General features: G+C 36.6%; 1 protein-coding gene across 3 annotated transcripts in view; it reads right to left on the reverse strand.

The window, feature by feature from the left end:
- Window positions 1-12,388: 12,388 nt before the first annotated feature.
- The window catches only part of LOC149775705 (uncharacterized), a 222,168-nt gene continuing 210,382 nt past the window's right edge, over window positions 12,389-24,174 (reverse strand). For all 3 annotated transcript variants that reach the window (XM_089943708.1, XM_089943709.1, XM_089943710.1), the window contains exon 8: window positions 12,389-15,498. In XM_089943708.1, coding sequence (XP_089799834.1) covers window positions 15,205-15,498 — 294 coding nt within the window. In that variant the 3' untranslated portion in view covers window positions 12,389-15,204. The remainder of the gene's footprint in view (window positions 15,499-24,174) is intronic.

The raw sequence follows: 24,174 nt of genomic DNA on the forward strand, positions 1-24,174 counted from the left end.
AAAAAAGACCTTTTATATCTTAGGCATAATTAAAAGAACCTTTAATTCACTTTATTTTGGTGTATGATGGACGGGTGTAATATGGGTTATAGAGTATACAGCTTGGCCTTACTTCAAATGTGCTCCTTTCAAAAAAGTGCAAGCTCTACTTGGTCATTTTCACTTCCTGAACTTAAGAGGTAAATTGTATAAAAAGAGCTGATAACTTTTTTTTACATTTTATATATTTGGTAATTCATTCATTGCACTTTCAGAAGCTGGTATTGTCTAATCTGGCAAAATTCATTTTCCCTATTTTAATAGCTGCTATGTATAGTGTACTTTAGACTAATTCAGACTGATTTTTTAACACAAGGGAGCAGTTATTTTAATTAGCAATGTGCTTAAATCATGTAAAATTTCCAAAAGTACAATATCCAAAGAAATATCATCTACATTACATTACTGTAGCATATAGGTATGCCAACATTCTCTCCACTGTGCATGTTTTAAATGCAAACTACTTCACCTTACATACGTCACTCTCTCTAAAGTACATATTAATTGGTGAGCACCCCCAAAGTAAAACTGCAGAAACTAAAATCAACAGGGCAGGCAATCAGGGGGCATAACCCTTGTAAATGATATTGTGGATTGCTGAAAATCCAACAAACCTTTGTGACGTTTTGCTGCATAAAGCAATGTAAGAAGGACATATATATCAGGCAACATAACACTGTAAATCCTTGAAAATGAACTCATTCAACATCTGATGAATATAAAGCCAGGTACCAAACATAGTTGAAATCAAACAAACCTTAGTAAAGTTTTGTTGAAAAAACCCAAGTCAAGTGCACAGGCAATCTGGGAGTATAACTCTTGAACTTGACAACACAGATGTAAATGAAACCATTTAGAGGTCTCATCAATATAAAACTGCATACAGAATTTCATTGAAATCCACAATCTTGCTAAAATTATGCTGCAGAAAAGAAGTATGGGTAATCCTGTAGATATGTCTTGGAACATTGGAAATCAAACTCAAGGTCTCAATAAATAAAAAAAAACAATCTTAATTCAGTTAATATTTAACAAACGTGGATAAAGATATGCAGTGGAAACCAGCAGCAAGAGATGGGCAAACACCCCCCAAAATGTGGTATCGATATTAGGGGAGGGATACCCCCATCACGAAGTGCCGTTTTTGCAATCCTGTCCTAACAAAAATGTAAGACAGTCAAGGACAAAAATGAGATGAATTACCATCAGCCAAAAAGGATACATTTTGTAGTTGGGGCTTAAAAAGATGTGGAATTTTTTCTTACCAAAGGCCATTTAGAGGCTTGTATATAAGCCTGGTTGGAGCACACAAAAAAGCAAAAGGATAATAATAATAATAATAATAATAATAATGATAATAATAATGATAATAATAATAATAATAATAATAATGATAATAATAATGATAATAATAATAATAATAATAATAATAATAATAATAATGATAATAATAATGATAATAATAATAATAATAATAATAATGATAATAATAATGAGGACTTTGTATAGACAACACCTGTATGATAAAAAACATATAATGATATGATTACAAAAACAAACACCATGAAATTAGAAAACATTAACAAAACATGCTGAGAATATTTAAGGTAGGAAACATTATTAGGTCTTTAAGTTTGTTCTTGCAGTCGAAATAAGTGAGTTTTGAGAGCCCTCTTGAATGGGATCATGACTACACCCAAGTCAGTGATGTTTTATATGCTATTTCACTGGTAATTATTAAGTTTGCAAGTTGAACTTTTTCATGTGCATGAACATACCCACTGGCGAATCAGTGTGAAAAAAACTTTTCGAGATTCAGAAGCTGTTCAATCTGAATTTTAATTTGTAATCAAGCACTGCCCCAACAAGTCAATTCTGGGTGCTAAAACAAACACCCTTAATGGGTACGAGGGGGGGCCCAGGCAAGTGCACCCATTTAACACCTTTTCAGTCACTCGAGGGGGCCCCAAGTGGCCGAGAGGTCTAAGCACTCTCCGTTATGGCTCATCGAGCTTGCTAGAAGAGCATTCAAGAAAGTATCTGTTTTCATTGCCCTCACTGTAGCCAGACTCCTGGAGGAAGTGAAATAAAATGTTTTGAGGACCTAACACGCTTGCGATTTCGCCCGATGCATCTTAGACCCTATCAACTAAACGTGGAGTCAAGAGCACATTGAATGTTACGGAGACTGTCATCGCTGTTACGTTGATGGCTTACAATTTCTCGTGATGCGATGGACAATTTCTTCTGACACACTATACAGAACAAGGCACCAAATGTCCTCAAGTCACTATGAGCCAAAATCATCGCTATGCAAGTGTGAGAAACATAGTTTAAAGATTCCATGAGTTACTTAGCAAGGCCTTTAAGTCGAATGCATAAAACATTTGGAATGACAGAAATGGCCAAAGTATATTTTCCATTCTTTTTCAATACCAAAGCCACTCAAACACAAAGACTTGAAACTTTTGTCTGACTACTACGATTACGACCATGACAACATGCGTTCCAACGTTGACATTTTACTCTGTTGATGCGGAAAGTTTCGAGAACTTTTTATAGAGCACGGATGGATCGATCCATTGAAAGAAGCCTGCAACATCGCCAAAGCGTGTTCCGTAGTGTACAACTAGCGATTCATACCCGAGAGCACCATTGCCATATAAGTCCTCAAACTTCTGAATTCATCGAGCGTCGATAATAGGTCAGGGCTCTGTCCTGAATACATTAGTTGTGTAAAATAGGAAGACAAATGGATATAACATGCCAACAACGGAGGATGTAAAAAGAAAGCAACGGAGGATGTAAAAAGAAAATTGGAGCATATTTCTTGGACAGTTGGGACTTAGAAGACCCCAAGATCGTGTACGAGATTATGGGATGCTTACTTGTCAACGACGATTGAAGGTAAAACCATAAAGATACAGAATTACTGAAATATGGGAACACAAGTACGACCGCCGTTTGAATACCGATCCCGAGTTTAAACGCATCTTCGAAAGTTACAACCTAGTGGATCCTCAAAACCCACAATATAGTTTGTTTAGAGGACGAACGAATGCCACATGTTTGCTGTACCATGCGGACGAGAAGAAAAGAGAAGAAATCAAATACCTGGACATGTGTCCCCTGTATCCTTGGGTGTGCAAAATATAGTCAGCTTGCAGCAGGGCACCCACAATTGCTGATGGAACACATCGACTTGAAGAACATACAACATATGAAGGATTGATTAAATACAAAGTCTTGCCTCTGACCCACTTGTACCATCCGGTCTTACCGTACGATTGAACATAGGTCAGTGTGGAATTCATTCTAGCTCTTTATTTGTAATACCAATTATTAGAAGTGTACGAAATTTACCCCCTTTCCCAAGACAGAAGAGCAACAAAAGGGCGACGGCAGTTAGAAAGGCATTTTCTCAAAATATGTGGATGCCTTTTTGAAAGTCAAACAAGAAGCCAGTGTCTATCCTTCCTGGAATTAGACTCCCGAAGACCAAGACATTTTTCAAAGAGAAGTACCGTTCTATAGAGGACATCACTTTAGGCTACGTGAGAAAAAAAAACAACAACGAAGGAAGACATTATTTTGCCAAAATCATGTTGAATTGCCTGTGGAGCAATATGGCACAACGAACGTCTTTACCTAAGACGGAGTACATGGCAGAGCCATGTCGCAACTATGACATGATTTTCGACAACAGTAAATATATGAAACACATGGACGTCGTTCGCCAAAATCTGATCCTGGTGAATTACGAAAAATGACCAGAGTTTGTACAGGCCAGCAAGTTTGGAAATGTCATAAATACACCCTAAAAATGATGACCCATGCTCGCTTAAAAACTGTACGAAGACTGACACCAGTTAGGACATCGCGTCCTGTACAATGACACGGACAGCTGCGTATACATCCATTGCCCTGGTCGTCCTCACCCGGAAACTAAAGGAAACCGTTTAGGAACCTGGACGGATGACCACTCCGAAAACAAAATTCTGACTTTGGCTAGCGGAAGTCCTAAAACTTACGGCTACGAATACAGAGACAAACGAGAAGAATTGCACACCGACTGCAAAGTAAAAGGATTGACGCTGAATCATCGAATGAGTCAACTGGAGAACTTTGGCGTGCCGAAAGAAGCTTTGCAGTCTTCAGAGGATCAAGACTGTAGAGTGACCACCTACGAGCCACACGAAACTGCACGTTTATCCACTCACAAAATCGTCAGCCGAGCTTTGGAAAAATAAATAACCAATACAATCGTCTACCAGAAGCGTGTGCGTCTTCTCAAACACTTCTCTTTACTGTATGAGCAGGCCGATATTGGCCAGTATATAAATGGGAAAACTTCCAAGACCGACACTTCATTGTGACTACAAAATGCCAAGAAAGAAAGATAAATCATTTTACACACACACAAGTTCAGTGATAAACACGAGTACGATGCCATGCTTAATGCCCTGCGAAGCTATCGATTCAGCACGACATGGGCATTTTCTCTAGTACTATCACTATGTCCACCAAAGAAAGTATTGCTATCCATGTAAAACCTTCGGATGTAAAGTGGTGCTGTTTATTTCTGTCCACCTGTCAGCGGACTGGATGCTACACTGCAGCTAAATTTTTGTCATTAAATACCTAAGTCCACCACCCTACGAATATATTTCATGCCTGATTAAACTACTTCGGGTACCATCACCACCTCAACGAAATGCACACTTCACAGAGGAATGCACGTTCTGTGCGGCTTTGACTGGCTAGTGCGACTTTGAAAGTAGATTCCAAATATTCAAAGGAAAGTGCCAAATATATGGGAGGACCTACACCCGAAGAATTAGCCAGAGCTGAATTTATCTACTTGGGAGAAGGAGACAAAGTCAAGTGTTCAGTTGGGGTATGTCACTTCACGAGAGCAGATGGACAAGGCTTACCTGGCGCATTCTCGTTAGACTCTGCACTGTCACTACCTGACCCAAATAATTTGTCTATCACCTTCTACAAGAATCCTGTCTGGCTAGGAGTTACAAGTTGGACAACACCATTGACTCATCAGAGTCAAGTATATAAGCCCAATTTGAAAAATAATATTCAAAGATTGCCATGCCAATTGCAAGAAAAGATCTACCAGGAAGTTTGAATTGGGCTTGCAAGAGAAAAGGCTAAATTTGGGACTGGAACTTTTTGTGTCAAGAAATTCACAACAGGAAAGTGAATAGAGTGAACAGAGTAATTAGATTTCTCTGGATCAAGACTTTGTTCTTTGGCATATTCCTCTTTAAATCATTTACATTAGAAGATTTCCATGTCATTCTACCCTCATTGGTAGTGGTCAGATAATAGTCTCTACATCGATCATTTCAATTTTGGGACAAAACTGTGAATAGCTAAAGACCTTCACAATTTTCCTGTCATGGGTATAAAACTTTGCTACCATTCCATGACCTTTTTCAGTAGCTTTTCCTTCCTTAGAAGGAAATCAATAACCACATTCAGACTTTGGGAGATAACCAAAACATTTTACAAGACCGTTTCCCTTGAATTTTGGACTAAAGCTTTATTGACTTTGGATGCTTACGAAAATGTGTGTAGCTTGTGACCTACACCCTCACTGGAAAGATGTACAGTGTTGGGCTCAATGCTTGGATGCAAGGAGTGGCTTACTAAGATAAAGACATTTGTTATTGATTCCAGAAATGAGATGGATTAAAAACCTAAAGTGAAAATATGAAATTTAAACCCGTGTTAGCCAAAGTTACAGAATAGACCAGATAGAGCAAAACCAAATTCAGGACAGTAGTAGCAGTACCGTAGTCAACATCGACACGAATGAAATGCTATTCTGGGAGGAAACATTAGACTGTCAATAGTGTAGAGACAACATCGACACGAATGAAACGGCATTCTGGGAGGAATAATTAGACTGTCAATAGTGTAGAGACTAAAATAAGATTACTGAGAGTCATATAATTTCTAGGACACCACACATTCATCGAAAATGTTGTACAGTGACTTGTATGTATTGGACTGTGATCATTTTGCTTTGCATGTTAGCAATGCATGGGATTCTTTGGTTCTTATGTATTTTCGTATTTCGTGTCAAATGGCAATTTTTAACTCAGTAAATGTGTATTGAACAGTGTAAAATCTTTTCCTTATCTATGCTGTTTGCAAAAATTCTGAAAACCATTGTTATGGCTACATGTTCCTCTTCTACTGTGTCCTCTTCCCTCAATGTTATTGATGAAAAGTTATACTGTTAGTTGGGAGAGAATGTATCTTCGCCATCCCTTTAATCTATTTGATCGCTCGTCCACCCCAAAACACCTTGTGTTGTGTTACAGAGTGGCAATCGGCTTATAGATTGTCACTCTGTTTGACCAAACATTGGATGTGTTGTCGGTCCTGTCGAAAGCCTTTCACATTCATGTGAAAATAACTCAATCAGCACTGAAAGAAATCATAGATATTTTGTTGAATGTTGTTTTTTTGTTGTCACTATCGAGTTCAAGTATCATTCGTCAATGGTTAGCAAAACTCAATGAAAAATCAAATTAAACTGTTCAGTTAAAGAGATAGTACTATAACCCTTTGGCTTATTGACGGTCAGCACCAATTCAGTCGATTTCGGGTTATAGAGGTCCATGCCATAAAGTCATCTCAGGATCACTTTGGTTATTAGGTTGGAACCCTTTCATATATATAAAACTGAAGACATCACATCATGCTTATACCGGCTCTATTTTTCCAAATAAAATGCATCTAATGATTTGAAGAGCAGAGCAAAAGGGATAGATAATACTTCTTTTTCGTTAAGAAGCGGAGTTGATCAAATGGAAAAGTTGAAAAGTTGCAATTTTTTAAAATTGATTTAATAAGTTATTAAGTTGAAGAAAAACAATATTACACAGAGCCTTAATAACCATGCGGAGACATCTCAGAATTAATATATATGATCATTGGGGCGACTTCTCCTGACACCTGGGATGAGTTCTCCCAGGGCGAGTTCTCCATGGGTTGAGTTCTTGCAGAGCGAGTTCTCCATAATTCGTTCGATATTTTGCAAGATTTAGATTCGGACATAGAAGTTTCTGAGATTGAATCGTCAGAAGAAGAGGCTGTTAACAGCGATGGTGATAGAGTTCTTGCGGATCTAGCAGATTGGGCGATCATCTTCGGCCTGTCCAAATCAATGATTTTAGTGGACCAAATCCCGGACCTAGAACGAACATGGATAAGAAAAAAAAGAGAAATTGATTTATTTTAATGTGTTATTTCCAGTGGAACTGTACTCGGACATTGCAAACAAAACCTAAAGCATATGCCCAAAAATGCATCTTGGTATCACCAAAGAAAAGGTGGTATCCAACACCAGACGAAATAAAAGCTCTGATTGGGGCTCATTTTATTATGGAAGTCCTTCCAGCACCAGTCCAAAATATGTATTGGTATAAGGACAAAGTTTTCCATACTTCCTGCATTGAACTGAAATTTAGTTGTGCAAGACACAGAAATATTTTCATGTGACTGACACCAGCAACAAACACCTCGAAGAACATCTGGTCACGACAAACTGGCACACATTCGACCAATATTGGAGTGTAACCGCAACACATGCACTATAGAATAAAAACCACGTTGTGACGTGTCGATTGACGAAGGAATGATTGGATTTTCAGGATGACTGGGCTTTAATCAGTACGTGCCTTTAAAACCGACAAAGAGAACAAAGAGAATTGAATCTTGGATAAAGGGTTGTTCTTGATTTGATGGAACATTTATTTCGTTTTGGACACCTTGTCTATATCAACAGTTATTTTTATAACTACAGACCTATTTCTTCAGCTTTGACAAAAAGGTACGTATGGCTGCAGAACAGTTAGATCAAATCGAAAGGGTCTTCCATCTGGATTACAAAAAGTAAAGCTGAAGGAGTAGGGCCAAAGCAAAATGAAACAAAAAAGAAACATGAGAGTTACAGTTTGGTGTGACAAGAAGAATATCACTATACTGTGTTCCAACCGTGATGGTGAGGCCACATCTGTTAGCCAGAAGCAGAAAGATGGTTCCATCAAAGATATTCCATGTCCACTCCCAGTCAAACTTCAAATGTCCATGAATGGAGTAGACCATGGCGGATCAAATGCGAGCAACTGGTAGAAAGTCCTTGATATGGTGGAAGTATCTGGGTTCTTTTTCCTTTTCGATATATCAATAGTAAATTCATATTTGCTGGTGAAAGAATCGCGGAACCATAACATCGTCACCAAAAACAACAGGGAAAGAGCTAGAACCTAGTTGGAATTTAGAATGAATCTTGCACATCAACTACTTGGAGGATTTGTAGGTGAAAGGAAAAGAGAAGTAGAAGTTCAACCCCCACATCAGCAAGGTTTTCTTAATGGGCAGTGGTCATGCCAAAGACAAAAAACTGCAAAATGTGTTCACTGAACAAAGTTCGATCTGAACCACCAGCAGGATGTGAACAATGCCAAGTAAAAGTATGTGCAAATTAAGATTTTCTGGTTTATTTCAATGAAATTAAGGGATAATATCATATTTCTAAAAATGTTGCACATAATTTTGTAAGTAGTGGATAACTGAGTTGTGAAAGACTTGGACAAATATGAAGAAAAAAAAACAGATCACTGTGTAGACAAATTCCTTTAGAATAATTGGTGAAAATTTCGTGGATTTTTATTGCATATAAGAAGAGAAATTAAGGTAAGGGTGAATGCATGTGCATGATGTTTACAAAATTTACCAAATAGGTAAAAACTCTCTGGGGCACAAGCAGTTAGACACATCTCACTGTTGCTGGGGCATGGCATCAGTGATACTGATAACAGTGCTGGGGCTGGATAAGTTAAAAGATAGAATTGGTTCATCATAGAATCAAGTGATCATTTGAAGTCACTGCCTTGTACAACTTCATAACCTGCTTATTTCCTGTTCACTAAAACTTCAATGTGGCTGTTATTGGTGGTCCTTTCGCTTTTTCTTCTCCAAACTCTCTACTGTCTCACCTCTTTCGGCCCTCAAACTTTGTTTGGGTAGGTGAATACATAAGTATGTAGATACTTAGATAAATAGGTAGGTAGATACATCCGTGGTTCTATTTCCCCTTTTAAAATAAACAGAGAAGCCAAATCTTCTGTTAGATATCCTACTAGGAATAGATCATTACTCCCATCTGGTTATGTCAGTTATCGTCCTATCGGAATTCAAACAGATACAAAAGGCTATCTGGTCAAGCCAAACATGGCAGACCATAAACAAACCTAGTTTCATAAGATTAATGTACTTCCTAATGGCTATTTCATCACTGACTCACATTAACATCATACAAGACATAACAGTTCCGTTCTCATCTCATTTACACAAATGAATGTATGAAATTCATTATATGGCTTAAATACGTTATTTTCAGTGAATACACACATTCAAGTCTTTAGAATACATGAAATCTCACTTTAGAGCTTAACAACGTTAATTTCAGTCAATATGCACTGAAGTTTTTATCATATGTGAAATCATCTAAGATCAGAGAAGTCACACAGATTCTCGTAACTCATATCAACTAAAGTAATGCATGAAATTTTAGAATACCTGATTCCTATAACAATCAAGATCACAAATTCAAACAATTCGTCAAACTTATATAAAGAAGAGCATTGTACGAATTCAGATAGATGAACACAGTATTACTCATATCAAGAAAACTGATCTGTGGACTAAAACAAATAAATTCATGCAAACATAAGCAAATAAATTTAAGTAAATCATTATATTGGTATCAATGAATTACATGAGATTGATGCAAATACTTTGTGCTTTCAAGCTTTGCTCACTTCTACCACCAGAATTGTGTACGTTGACTTTCCAGACATCCAGTCCCTTGGATAAATGTTTTATGAGAGAATTTCTTCTAAATTCAATCTTAGAGTCTCCTATATTTTATCCTCTTGCAGGAAAACGTAGACTAAATTTTGCAATGAGGCATATGAAAACCAAGAAATTTCATGTGGGAAACATGCCCCTTATTTAGTGTAACCAATCAGGATTAAATATATCAACTGCCTTTTATAACTAGGCACCAAAATTGCGGTCAGCCTGACTTCTAGATTTCCAAATAACTAATTCTGGACAATCTCAACTCTTGACATTTTTTATACAATGATCGAAGTTAACCTTTTCCTTCCAGTCTGACTGTTAAATAAACAAAGGCCTAATTAAGAATCCCTTCCTTTCATGACATACATTAAAAATCATTGCAGTATAGTGATTTAACATGCACCTGTCCCCATAAATCTAATTAATTGTTCTCTTGCCCAAATTAATGTGCTCTTTATAGATCAGCAGAAATCTGAACCCTTACAATAACTATTCTGAAAAAGATGAAAAAACATAAAGATGGTTTTGTGAACATTATAGTTATCTTTTATCTATAGCTAGGAAATGTAGTGTGTATCAATAACCAAAAGAATGAAATAAATGAAGTCGAGTGTGACTCCACAGTGTTGTGAACCTTGTAAATATGTTTGTTTTTAAAAAAAATGGCTGACTTGTTGATTTGTATTGGAGAAGCTTCTCGTTTTGAATAAAAATGTAGTTTAGTGTGTGTGTGTCTTCTTTTCTCATAAAAAATAAATCTCCCTACTATAATGTGTGCTTGTTATTTGAGGGTTTCATGATCTGAATATAAAGTGGTGTGAGTATAAAGACAGACTAACTTTGCTTGTGTAATAGAGTGTGTTTGGTATGTTTGGTGATTGTACGTAAATTGTTTGGTATTTTTAAAATGGTTTCATTTCCCAAAAATTGTTTTTTGTTTGTAATAGTGTCTTTGTATGTAAGTGTATTGGTATGTAAAAAGTTGAAAAGAGGGTTTCTATTAGTTCCATACTACTATCTCTTTTGGATGTTCTGTATGTGATGCGTAGTTTGTGTGAGGGGGTATGTTTCTTCAAATTGGTGCTTCAGGCATATAAAGTGAAGCATTTGCCTGTCTGGATTGACTTGTCTCAGTGACGTGTCTCATTGACAACCTCATTGTCTCACCGACAAGGAATGAACAGAATGTTTTGGTGGAGGTTGAGTATGTTCTAGAAACAATAATGGTCTATTGGAGGTACCAAGCCAGTCTTGTGTTGGTGACAAAGTAAGTGGCAACTGTATAAAGCAAGGGAACTTGTCAAAGAGTTATGGTTGGTGAAGATATTAAAGGGTTCTTCACCTTTCAACACTGTTGAGTGGGTAAATTGAAAGAGGCTTTAGATTTCATGGCACTGTCAGAATTTTTTATTATTAAGGAGATATTAGTCTGAACAGATTGGTCTTACCTACCAATAATAAGTGTGATTTGGGGAGCATATGCTTTAAAGATGATAAAAAAAAACATGTGAGAAAAGTGATGGAAAAGGAAGTGGTAATGATAAAGGTTACCTTGGCAAAAGAGATAAAGTTAAAAGAAAATAGAGAAAAAAGCAGAATTTAACATGTTAAATGAAAACTGGATGAAGGTGCAGGAGCATAAAAAGTTAAGAGCAATGGGACATCCATAAAGAAGAGAAAAAGAAAGGAACAGTACTAGACAAACTGAGGAGATGGTGGAAGAAGTGGACGAAATAGAAGAAACCAATGGCTCTTTTCAGGGCCCCTCCTATGCCTCAAATCGATATACTCATTGCCCACCAAAATTGTCTTTATTTTGTGTAAGTATTTGTTCGCATGTGTGTCTATGCTTTGTTTGTACCTATAAACCCTTTGGTCCCTATAAATCTATTCCACATAACCTTTTCCATACCTACCTAGAGTAACACATTTTGAGATCAACTTGAACACTGTTACTAAGTTCTGATCCAATTGAGGTCAGCCACTTGTAACCCTGTTCCCATTTTTCCCCAGTATCCAATACTGTAATGTCACTTATAGTAATTTTCCACTGACCCCTTAGTGGCCTTCCCATGTTAATTTCTTATCAGACCCTATACATTTTGCTGCCATTTTCTCTATATAAAACCGTAAAACTTCTGAGAGCATACAAGCACCTTTAGCATTGCTGATTAAAGCTGCCCCACCCACTGCTGACAAGTCAACCAACTTCTTGGAACATGTACTATACATTTCATGTGAATAATTTTCATCTTTCATCAACCAAGATTTGTAATGCTCTACTGCTCATGTCAAACTCTATCTTGGAATTCTGAAAGCTAATTGGATTGGCAATCGTCTCAAGTGAATCAAATGGTGTTGACAATACTTTGTGCACATTTTTAGTTAGTCTCGTGACATCCTTTGATTGAAAGATATGTTACAATAAACATTTTTAAAAAAAATAGTATTTGAAGAAATTGTTTGTTGAATTTTATTTCAGTACTCAAATATATGAATGGAAAACATACATAAATATTTAATAAATGTCTCTTTGCAAATTCAAATTAAAACATGATGGTATATGATGTAACATGATAATCAGGTCATGACCTCATTGTGGATCTATATTTAGCTCATGTGCTATACATTATATAGTGACTTGTAATATCTACCAGCGGCACTTAAATGGACTGCCATTTTTCTTCTTTTTATTACCGTTATGAGACTGAACTTCTGCTATTAAAGTTTAAGTACTATCAAGTACTTTTGATTGAACAAAATTTTCATTTTCAGGCATTTTCAAGCCTTGACACTGCCATAGTAAAATTCAAACACTTTCAATATTTTCAAGGATCTGTATCAACCTTGTGGTAGGTGAACCCAGTCCCATCCAATATCCCCACTTAGGATCGACTAGAGTCCAAGGGGTGGGTGGGTTGTCTGCTGCTTAATGAGACAAGTGGGATAATGAACTCAATAACTAGAGGCAGAAACCAGCAGCCCGAGCAGAGAAGGGTAACTGACCTAACCTTCTGCTGTCTTGTGAAATCCTGGTCCCAGGAAAATGACTGTACGAGCTCCAGGCCAATCACAGAGTGCAGGAGCAACAGAAAATCTGGATGAGAGGAAGTCTCAGAAAGTCGACTGGGGAGAATCTTCGTGATGGGTACTGAACCTTGTGTTTGGAATGTATTCAGCACCTAATTCTATTTGAGTCGTCAATATCTATGGTTATCCTCCACGAGAATAACAGTTCATATTTTATCTGTATTACATTATACCACATTATTTATATTAGTCATTTTTGCAGAATACTTTTTCTTGTTTCAGTCTCAGTAACATTTACCTTTGACCTATTGACCCAAAAGTGATAGGCTCCTCTTTGTCTCAAATGCAGGACATCCACAAAGAGTGGTCATAGATCTTTCTTATCTTAAATGCAAGCAATTAACACATTCTGGTCTAGGTATCTGATGTACAAGTCAAGTTACTGTGTTGAAATAGTTTCCCTGCATTAGTCCCTATGACCTTTGACCTCTGAGCTTCAAATCCCTTGGATTCTTTCTTGCCTGAAATGCAATCTACTAACAAAAGGCTGGATATGGTAGATGGTGGTGAACTTCTTCCTGATCACTATGGCACTACCCAGGGACATAACCCTGGGGCAACAGCAGGTTAGCAAGAAAGAGAAGTGTATTATTCAGCTATCAAGTAACTCAGTGAGGGGTTAAAAATTTAATACTGGAAAAAAATAATAACCTAAAATTGTCTCCTAATTCCATATCCCTATTTTGTGTCTAACCCAAGGGACAGAAGCAGTAAAGGAAAAAAAGGGAAGTTTGGGAATATAAAATATTGCAAATTTATAGTGAACTGGATAAAAAGTTTAATAAAACAAGAGTGGAATAAAAAAATGCACACCCAGATCTACACTTACATATTGTGTTCGTTGATCATGGTGTTTCCTTTCTGTTCAAACTTATATGCTGATTAAAAAGATGAGCCAGTATGTCTAAACACGATACAACTGCAGACTGTAGTTGGATGCAAATAAAAGCAATTTTCAAGATCAGGCCTGGAGATCATAAAACCCATGACTTAGGTTTGACAATTTGTCTGAATCATCAATCACAAAGGATGTTACTTTGGTAAGCTAGTTTAAAACTGGCTGATATTAGACACCCAATCTCAGACTCAGGTTCCAAGTTTTCTAATCACAAGACCAGGTCTCATATTCAAGTAATTCCACAATGATTGTTATACTGTTACATAATTTCACTCAATATTTAACTACATTCATCAACTAAATAAATTGCAATTTTCCAATTTTTCATACACAAATTACTTTGTTCATTTTTATATATAAAAGATCGAGACTAGGTGAGTACTCCTGTTAAGGACATTTGTGAATCATGGGTAGTCTTATTTAAGAAACATTCCTGAAATTTCTCCTTAAACTGAGTATATGTACTATCTGTGTCAACAAGTATAGATAAAAACAAAAGCTAAAACTTGTTAGCTGTTTGAAAGTGTGCTCATTTATGCTGATGGGAAGAGGTTAAAATTCATCAATTTGTGGGATATCCCTATGGATAAATTAAACACTTTCCCAGAAACAAACAAAAAATATTGATCAAAGGACTTAATGTACAGGTTTTCAAACTTTTTTGTGTGGAAATTCTTGATTGCAATAAGACAGGCACAGCAAGAACATTTTAACAAATTCAAAAAAATCAATTTAATTAATTTTTAGATGTTTAGTGAAATCTGAGAAAGAATAATACTGGTATTTATCTATTGGACAATCAACTGCTTAAGTGATTCCTGGAATAAGTACACGACAACAGTTATCCCAAATGGTCCACAAACCTTTTGTTATCTGAATCAACAATGTTTAAATACCATTAAAAGGCAGTATGCAAAACAATGATTAAACAAAATATTTGTTTAAGTATTAAAAAAAGAGTCATTCCCAACAAAGATTCAATACAGACAAAAGAAATTCATATTTATGTTTTGATTCTGATATAAACTTTTACTTCTTGATAAAAATGGAATAATCTGTTTTGGGTTAAAGCAACTCTACTTAATGTCATTCATTTTTATATCAATACCTTTGTTCCTTTAAGATCTCCCCTACAGAAGATAATTACATCATGGGATTGTGCATAATTTTGCCATGTATCCGGTGACACTGTATTTTTCAGTTACAAAAATAAAAAAAATTTAATATTTAGATGGAAGACTTTTTTCTTGCAATGAACATGTTCAGACTGGTATAATTGTCTTTCAATCTGAGAACCAGTCACTCCATTCCCAATCTTCAGATCGATATACTCTCCAAATATAGAAACAATTCACCATAATTATTTGCAAAATTCGTCCAAGAACAATATCTTGTGGCCAGATTTGATCCAATGCAGCACTCCACCATGATGGTTCCGCAGCCAGACTGCTACATTGGTTAAACAAACGTATTGTCGATTGTGTTACCATGAATATGATAGCAAATTTTACAATCAGTGGAGATCGCCATGGTAACACTATAGGGGCTGCATCTTCTTCTTCTAACGACTTTTCTGACTGGAAAAAAAAAAGATATCGAATTAGAAAATTGCTGATTTCTATTATTATAACATAAAAGCACGTAAAATCAACAGATACTGATATTGTATCCTTGATGTTAACCCACCTTTTATATACTGCATTTATATCTCGTGTAACAATGATATGTTCCTTATGCTTGGTAGTGAGAAAAGAGTAAGATATCCTGAACGAGACATGACTTTGATAGAGGAAGGATGTGAAAACATTGGGTGTGTGTGTGGGTGTGTGGGGGGTTAATGGCACTTTCAACACATTATTGGCTATTTCATGCCAAAGTATCTTTCCCAAAGACGCAGGCAGCAAACCCTGGCTGGCCTGCAAGGGCTCTGAACCCACAACATGTGGATGAGTCGGATGCTCATACAACTGAACTACCACAGTTCCCTATTCGAGGCAGAAAAGTCTTACACATGGTCATTTGCAGCTGATTTGAAGCATCTTTTTTTTGTGATCTTTGCTGTACTCAAACATTAGAATTCACAGACTGCTTCAGTACAGGTTTTCTTTCTTTTTTTCTTTTACAAAACAATTTTTGGTTTGCAAATTATATATTTATTTTGTAATTCAACGAGTAAGAATAACATTCATATATCATAGTGTGCCAAGTTCAAATGCTTGATAAATCCATAATGATCTGGATACTGGGATTTTATTTCCTTCATGTTCTGGCAAACATTTGAACTTGGCACACTATGCTTCACCTAACAGGTTTAATAATTATATCCTGGAACTAAGGTATGAGTATGAGTGTTGGAATGTTTTTTTTATAAAAAAATTCAGTCATATCGCTACAATGTTTCCAGTGTGACAGTTTATAGTGATGTCTAGCTCTTAATGCTGAGCGCCAAGTGAGGCAGCTTAAGTACCATTTTTTTAAGTCTTTGGTATGACTTGGCCGGGGTTTGAACCTGCAACCTCCCGCATCTGCAGCAGAGGTATGAAAACTTGAGCTACTAGTGACAGGTACATTGCGAAGGGCCTGCTCACTGCAATTTGCTTGTCATGATCTGTAATAGAGGGACTTGGACATACTGAGATACCACAAATAGAGAATGGATAATCAGGGGATATTAATCCTCTGAAAGATGATCTGCAAAGCTGGAAAATCAACTCATTCAACAAATATTGTGATGCATAATAAATCTGGTTGAAATCTCTAATTAAAAGTTATGCTGCAGAAACCAAAGTTAAGAGAGACAGGCAATCAGGGGCCATAACTCTTCTAACACGGGAAATAAAATTCATTTAAGGTGTCATCAGCAAATGCATGCAAAATTCAACTGAGATCCAACAAATCCATAGTAAAGATGGCGCTCTAAAGTTTCATATTTTCCGTAGGGTTAGGATTTTAAAGAAAAAGAATTTCCCCAGCTTTCCTTACTGGTTATACTGGCTATTTAAAAAAGACCTTTTATATCTTAGGCATAATTAAAAGAACCTTTAATTCACTTTATTTTGGTGTATGATGGACGGGTGTAATATGGGTTATAGAGTATACAGCTTGGCCTTACTTCAAATGTGCTCCTTTCAAAAAAGTGCAAGCTCTACTTGGTCATTTTCACTTCCTGAACTTAAGAGGTAAATTGTATAAAAAGAGCTGATAACTTTTTTTTACATTTTATATATTTGGTAATTCATTCATTGCACTTTCAGAAGCTGGTATTGTCTAATCTGGCAAAATTCATTTTCCCTATTTTAATAGCTGCTATGTATAGTGTACTTTAGACTAATTCAGACTGATTTTTTAACACAAGGGAGCAGTTATTTTAATTAGCAATGTGCTTAAATCATGTAAAATTTCCAAAAGTACAATATCCAAAGAAATATCATCTACATTACATTACTGTAGCATATAGGTATGCCAACATTCTCTCCACTGTGCATGTTTTAAATGCAAACTACTTCACCTTACATACGTCACTCTCTCTAAAGTACATATTAATTGGTGAGCACCCCCAAAGTAAAACTGCAGAAACTAAAATCAACAGGGCAGGCAATCAGGGGGCATAACCCTTGTAAATGATATTGTGGATTGCTGAAAATCCAACAAACCTTTGTGACGTTTTGCTGCATAAAGCAATGTAAGAAGGACATATATATCAGGCAACATAACACTGTAAATCCTTGAAAATGAACTCATTCAACATCTGATGAATATAAAGCCAGGTACCAAACATAGTTGAAATCAAACAAACCTTAGTAAAGTTTTGTTGAAAAAACCCAAGTCAAGTGCACAGGCAATCTGGGAGTATAACTCTTGAACTTGACAACACAGATGTAAATGAAACCATTTAGAGGTCTCATCAATATAAAACTGCATACAGAATTTCATTGAAATCCACAATCTTGCTAAAATTATGCTGCAGAAAAGAAGTATGGGTAATCCTGTAGATATGTCTTGGAACATTGGAAATCAAACTCAAGGTCTCAATAAATAAAAAAAAACAATCTTAATTCAGTTAATATTTAACAAACGTGGATAAAGATATGCAGTGGAAACCAGCAGCAAGAGATGGGCAAACACCCCCCAAAATGTGGTATCGATATTAGGGGAGGGATACCCCCATCACGAAGTGCCGTTTTTGCAATCCTGTCCTAACAAAAATGTAAGACAGTCAAGGACAAAAATGAGATGAATTACCATCAGCCAAAAAGGATACATTTTGTAGTTGGGGCTTAAAAAGATGTGGAATTTTTTCTTACCAAAGGCCATTTAGAGGCTTGTATATAAGCCTGGTTGGAGCACACAAAAAAGCAAAAGGATAATAATAATAATAATAATAATAATAATGATAATAATAATGATAATAATAATAATAATAATAATAATGATAATAATAATGATAATAATAATAATAATAATAATAATAATAATAATAATGATAATAATAATGATAATAATAATAATAATAATAATAATGATAATAATAATGAGGACTTTGTATAGACAACACCTGTATGATAAAAAACATATAATGATATGATTACAAAAACAAACACCATGAAATTAGAAAACATTAACAAAACATGCTGAGAATATTTAAGGTAGGAAACATTATTAGGTCTTTAAGTTTGTTCTTGCAGTCGAAATAAGTGAGTTTTGAGAGCCCTCTTGAATGGGATCATGACTACACCCAAGTCAGTGATGTTTTATATGCTATTTCACTGGTAATTATTAAGTTTGCAAGTTGAACTTTTTCATGTGCATGAACATACCCACTGGCGAATCAGTGTGAAAAAAACTTTTCGAGATTCAGAAGCTGTTCAATCTGAATTTTAATTTGTAATCAAGCACTGCCCCAACAAGTCAATTCTGGGTGCTAAAACAAACACCCTTAATGGGTACGAGGGGGGGCCCAGGCAAGTGCACCCATTTAACACCTTTTCAGTCACTCGAGGGGGCCCCAAGTGGCCGAGAGGTCTAAGCACTCTCCGTTATGGATCACTGCCATCTCACCTCTGTCTGTGTGGGTTTGAGTGTAGGATTCCGCTAATGTGGGTATGTGAGAAAGCTTACCTGTAGCTTCTTGTGGGTCAGTGGTTCTTCCTGGGGTTTTCCTGGATTTTACTTCACCATTAATACTGGCTGCCATTGTATGCTAAAAAATGGCGTTAAACCCCACAACAACAACATCAGTCACTTGAGAACCACTACAGGCAATTAAGAAATATTTTCATCATGTGATTGTGTCAAACAGCAGCTATAATGATGTCAGGAAGCTCACGTGGAATTTACAGAAGGTACAGAGCAGTTATTTTAACCAAATGTCGAACCAACCCAAAAAAATTGTCACAGCAACTGAGGCAACACAAAATACTCTTGAGACATTACTTGATGATATTGCTGGCCTTCTTCAACCACCACATGAAGTACAACCACCATCACGAGGTAAAACCAACACAATAAATTTACTGAGGAGGGTATTGCTGCTATTAGCGAAAAAGACCAAATATTTTATATGCTGGGACTGAATACAACAATAAAATAAAATTATGTAAAACCTGAATATGTTGTCACTCTAATCAGATCAAAGGAAGAAAAAAAGAAAACTTAAATCTTTAACCGAGCGGTAGATGAACTTAGTGCAAAAGAAGAACAAAAAACTGAAGAAATGGATTGTCAACTTGAAAAAATAGAAGAAAGCAGAAAATCAGGTGTAAAAACTAGATCTGAATTAAGAAAGGAACAGGAAAAGCTGCATAGAAAGCACCTCTGATTGCACTCTCCTGAACCACAACCAGATCCGCAAGATGGATCATCTGAAGAAACAACTGGAAGTGGCTTTGCCACTCACGATGTGCAAACACAATGATATCGTAAAAAAGAAACCTCCCTCATGATTTATGATAAACTTTGTCCCAATAATGTCATCACTGATGTTGATAGATTCTGACTGGTGGAAGATGAGCCAGTAATAATTCCCATTAAATCATCAATGAGGCAGTTGCTATTTGTCACCATTTAATTAGTGGTGATATCATGGATAGCAGCATTGGTTGGGCACTAATCTATGAAATTACCGATGATTATTTCAGTGGTTGATCAATTAGATTGGTGATAACAAAATAACATGATTATACACAATGCCCAGCATGGTCCTGAAAATGTCAGGGTGATAAATTCATGATTACCGGTTTATAAAGCAATCTATGGAGATGGATTCAGTGATGATATTGAATGTTTGTTCAGAAGGATAGCCCAAAAAGCTATTCTGATTAAAAAAACAATTAGAAATGAAAGACATTGAAGTTGTTCATGATACGGGTATTGGCACTGTTGGTGATGTCGCCGGTAAGTATTTTCAGCGGTCAAATTCAGACTCGCACGAAAAGTACAAAGAAAACCACAGCCAGTAAAACTGCCCAGCACCTATGTGATGCCAGAAAATATCAGTAAAATAATAAATAAAGCTGCAAATTAATGACTGACAGAAATAGCTGGCACACCGTCAAAACAAGCCGTCACCGATATAGAACAAATATAGCCGCAAACCTAAATGTGGGTAGTGGTCAGGTATGTCGTCGCTAATCAACCACTTACTGATCGGCATTAAAACATCATTTTAGACAACAGCGAATACAATAAAAACTGTTCAAACATGTATCTGAGCCCGCATTTGACATGGTCACACCAGTACTCAAGGACGAGTCAGTGCATGATTATCAATATTATTCTTATGAAGCATTAAAACCGAACCAACGTGGACAAATCGAACTACAAGTTCAAGATACATCCAGGTATTTCATGCCAGCCGAGGCATTAACTGAAGTTCAGGGTAAATTTGAAAACTATCAAACAAACAAGAATTCATAAGATATCTTTGGTACAGAGCACACCTGATATGGAGAGAGCCAAGTTGGGTCCATTGCTTACCCAGCCATCGTAAAGAAAAAAGATCAAGAGAATATACATTACGGTCAGTGTCTGAACAGTGTGTTTCTGATAGAATAATTATCGCAGAAATAGCGAAGGATAAAAAAATACACATATAGATCTGAGAAGGCTTTTTGAGAAATATATACCTGAATATCCATATGACGATCTTATACAAAAATTCATTGTGACAGGCGAGGTCCGATGTTGATAAAAACCTCTGATAGGATCAGTAATTTGCCATGGAGCGAGGTTTAGAATAGATGATGTAGCATTCAAAAAACATTTCTTTTTACTTATTAAGATCACGATGACCAACTTCCTGTTTTGAACATCAATAAAATGCGGCAGTATCTCAATGGTATAACTGATGAATATTTTTCCAAAAATCTCTGCTGCATGGGGCAAAATAAGAGGCCCTCCAGATATTATCTGGCATAACGATCCAACAGGTGGTAGTCGTCATGTAACGCCGGGTATAGTTAATATCACGTTGATGATTTCTGTAAATTTCGTATATGACGCAGTTGATGGTAGTTATACTGCATCTGGAATACAGATGGGGCAGGACTAGCAGGCATATGTTCTTTACAGCTTTTCTCTGGAGATCCCACCGGGCTATTTGACTGTGTCAGTGCCTGTTAATCCTGTTTATTTACCATGTCATAATCCGTCATTGTCACAAATACGTTTTCGTCTAACTGACCAGGATGGTAATGTATTGGACATGTGTGGTAAGAATTAATTGTTAGTTTGTATATGTGTGAAAGATCATGACAACCCACCATAAACCACCACCCCACCCCCCCGAAAAAAATAGTGCACTCCGCAGAAAAAAATAACATAACATTTTTTTTGTGTGTGTGGATACTGGTGACATTTATATTCCACCTTGGAATTCTTAGTAGATTACAACACAAGGATTTTAGCTGTCTCACACGTGCACTTACTCTTCTCAATGGCACTTGCCAGTGGAACACATTTAGCTATATCGCGTTCTTCGTTGACTAAACCCGCCAAGGACAACTAAATCTCTTCCTGGAGTAATTTGATATCACAATATTCTTCCGCTGGTGTATATCTACCCTCTTCCTGTCTCTGCTGTATCATATCAAAATCATTGTCGATTTTTTTCAACATCAATTTGAACTGCTCAACCATCTTGTTGTAATTTTTCAATCAAAGAAATAATGGTGTTAATATTTTCTTGGTTCATTTTACAGTAAATGTATTTCTTTATTAAAAGATTTTATCGAGAACAATTCGATAACGTGTTGCTGGATCATGTAAACTTATTGTGATGAATCCATGCAGGTTTTTTTTCAAACATGGTGAAGAGAGTTCCTAAACTTATTTACGTCCATGTCGCAGGGGCACTAAGTCGGATGAATATTGCAATGTATGTGTGTCAACACCATTAGAAATAAGCACAAACAAATAATACAGTTATCTCTGATCACTTTGGGGATTTGAGTGTACTGCTGTGTAATGTAAATAACATGTTTTTATGTCTGCCTTGTGAAAATATTCTGGCTGGATTTGTTTATTTGTCAAGCATGACATCATCGTAAACCATAAGATTATCCCCCACTCCCTTACGATCTTCGATGGACGGTGCATCAATGATGTCATTGATCAATTCAAAAACATTATTATCATCATAGTCATCCTTTACACTTTCATTAAATTCCTTAAGAACATTAATTGCATCGTTGGCCATCTACGCATTGTGCCACTGAATAAAGTTTATTCCATTTGAGCCGCCTCAGTAACAGGTTGAGTAACAACTTAGCTTTACAGACCCAAATGGACCAATTATAATGACTCAAATATAATTTGGTAACACTGGATGATGCTTGACTGGTACTTACTTGCATGTCGCTGAAAAGTCAATCATGCTCATATTGTACAAATACAGTATTATTTATGATCATGAATTTATATTGTGCTCAATGCAAGACAGTCATGGATACAACTGGGTAAAATGCAACTACAAAAAATTTCAGGCGAGCACTTACAGTTTAGTGTATAAAATGAAGCATGCCAAATATAAGTTTGTACTGGGTGACATGGTGACTGGCAGTGATATTGCTGCGATACTCAGGAAATTACCAGGAAAGCAATGGGCTAAATACCCAGGGAAAAAACATCTTCCTGGATATAATTATTATGGTCCTGGAACCCGATTTGATATAAGACTTGACAAACAAAATCAACCTAACCCAGGTGAATTTCCAGTAAATGCGATTGACCAAGCATGCCATACTCATGACATCATGTATAAAAGCAGGGCTATGCAACAACGACATATCGAAGACGTCAGTTGGGTTGATTCACATGTTAAGGTTGATAAAAACTAAAAATATAAGAGAATCACTCACGAACTGGTTGATAAGATCGTCCAAGAGTGGTAAGTTAGCCGTCACACTGGCAATTAATTTCCAGATAATCATAATAATGGAGTCAATTTATTATAGTCCACCAGGATATTTAAAGGGTACAGCAGCGATTAGTAAACTCACGGATTCAGCAGCTGTCACATATGCTGTTGTCGAAGATTGGTTGTCATGACAGGGCAATATGGCAAATTTATATGTGATGTCCCAAAACGATTCAGCATGGACGGACTGATGTCAGCACACCCAATGAAGTTCATCAGGCAGATATACTGTTTTTACAATAGATGACATTGGCACATCATGTAAACGGCGCACATACAAATACGTGTTGACGGTCGTAGACGTTGCAAGTAGATACAAAGAAGCGGAACCGCTATCAACTAAAACAGCAACTGAACTAGCAGCCTTGCTTGAACGAATTTATTCCTGTGTTGGCCTGCAATGGCCACAGTTGCTACAGGTTGATCCTTGCAAACAATTTCTCAGTGTAGTAACATCGCTGATGTAACAACATAACATTAAAATCAGTTGTGGACACACCGCATCACATTGTGATCAGGCAATCATGGAATGATTTAATCAAAAACTTGCTGAGAGATTGTTTGGATATCAGTAAGCCCAAGAATTACTGACCAAGGGCAGATCTTGTGAATGGGTTGCGAAACTATCTCATGTGATAACTGCATTAAACAATGAAGTCACACGTGAAATTGTTATGAAGCCAATCTATGCAATCGTGGAGAAACACATCCCGCGCTGGTGCGACTCAGCCATGAGCCACTCACAGCATGCAGTGCTGGGCAGCAACGTGACAGTCAGGTATTTAAATGAACCTGGTGAACTTGAGGGTGGTAAAGCACGAGCAACCGATGTCGTCTG

This window comes from Sinohyriopsis cumingii, chromosome 19 (assembly GCF_028554795.1).
Source record: "Sinohyriopsis cumingii isolate HCF-2022 chromosome 19, ASM2855479v2, whole genome shotgun sequence".
NCBI classification, from domain to species: domain Eukaryota; kingdom Metazoa; phylum Mollusca; class Bivalvia; order Unionida; family Unionidae; genus Sinohyriopsis; species Sinohyriopsis cumingii.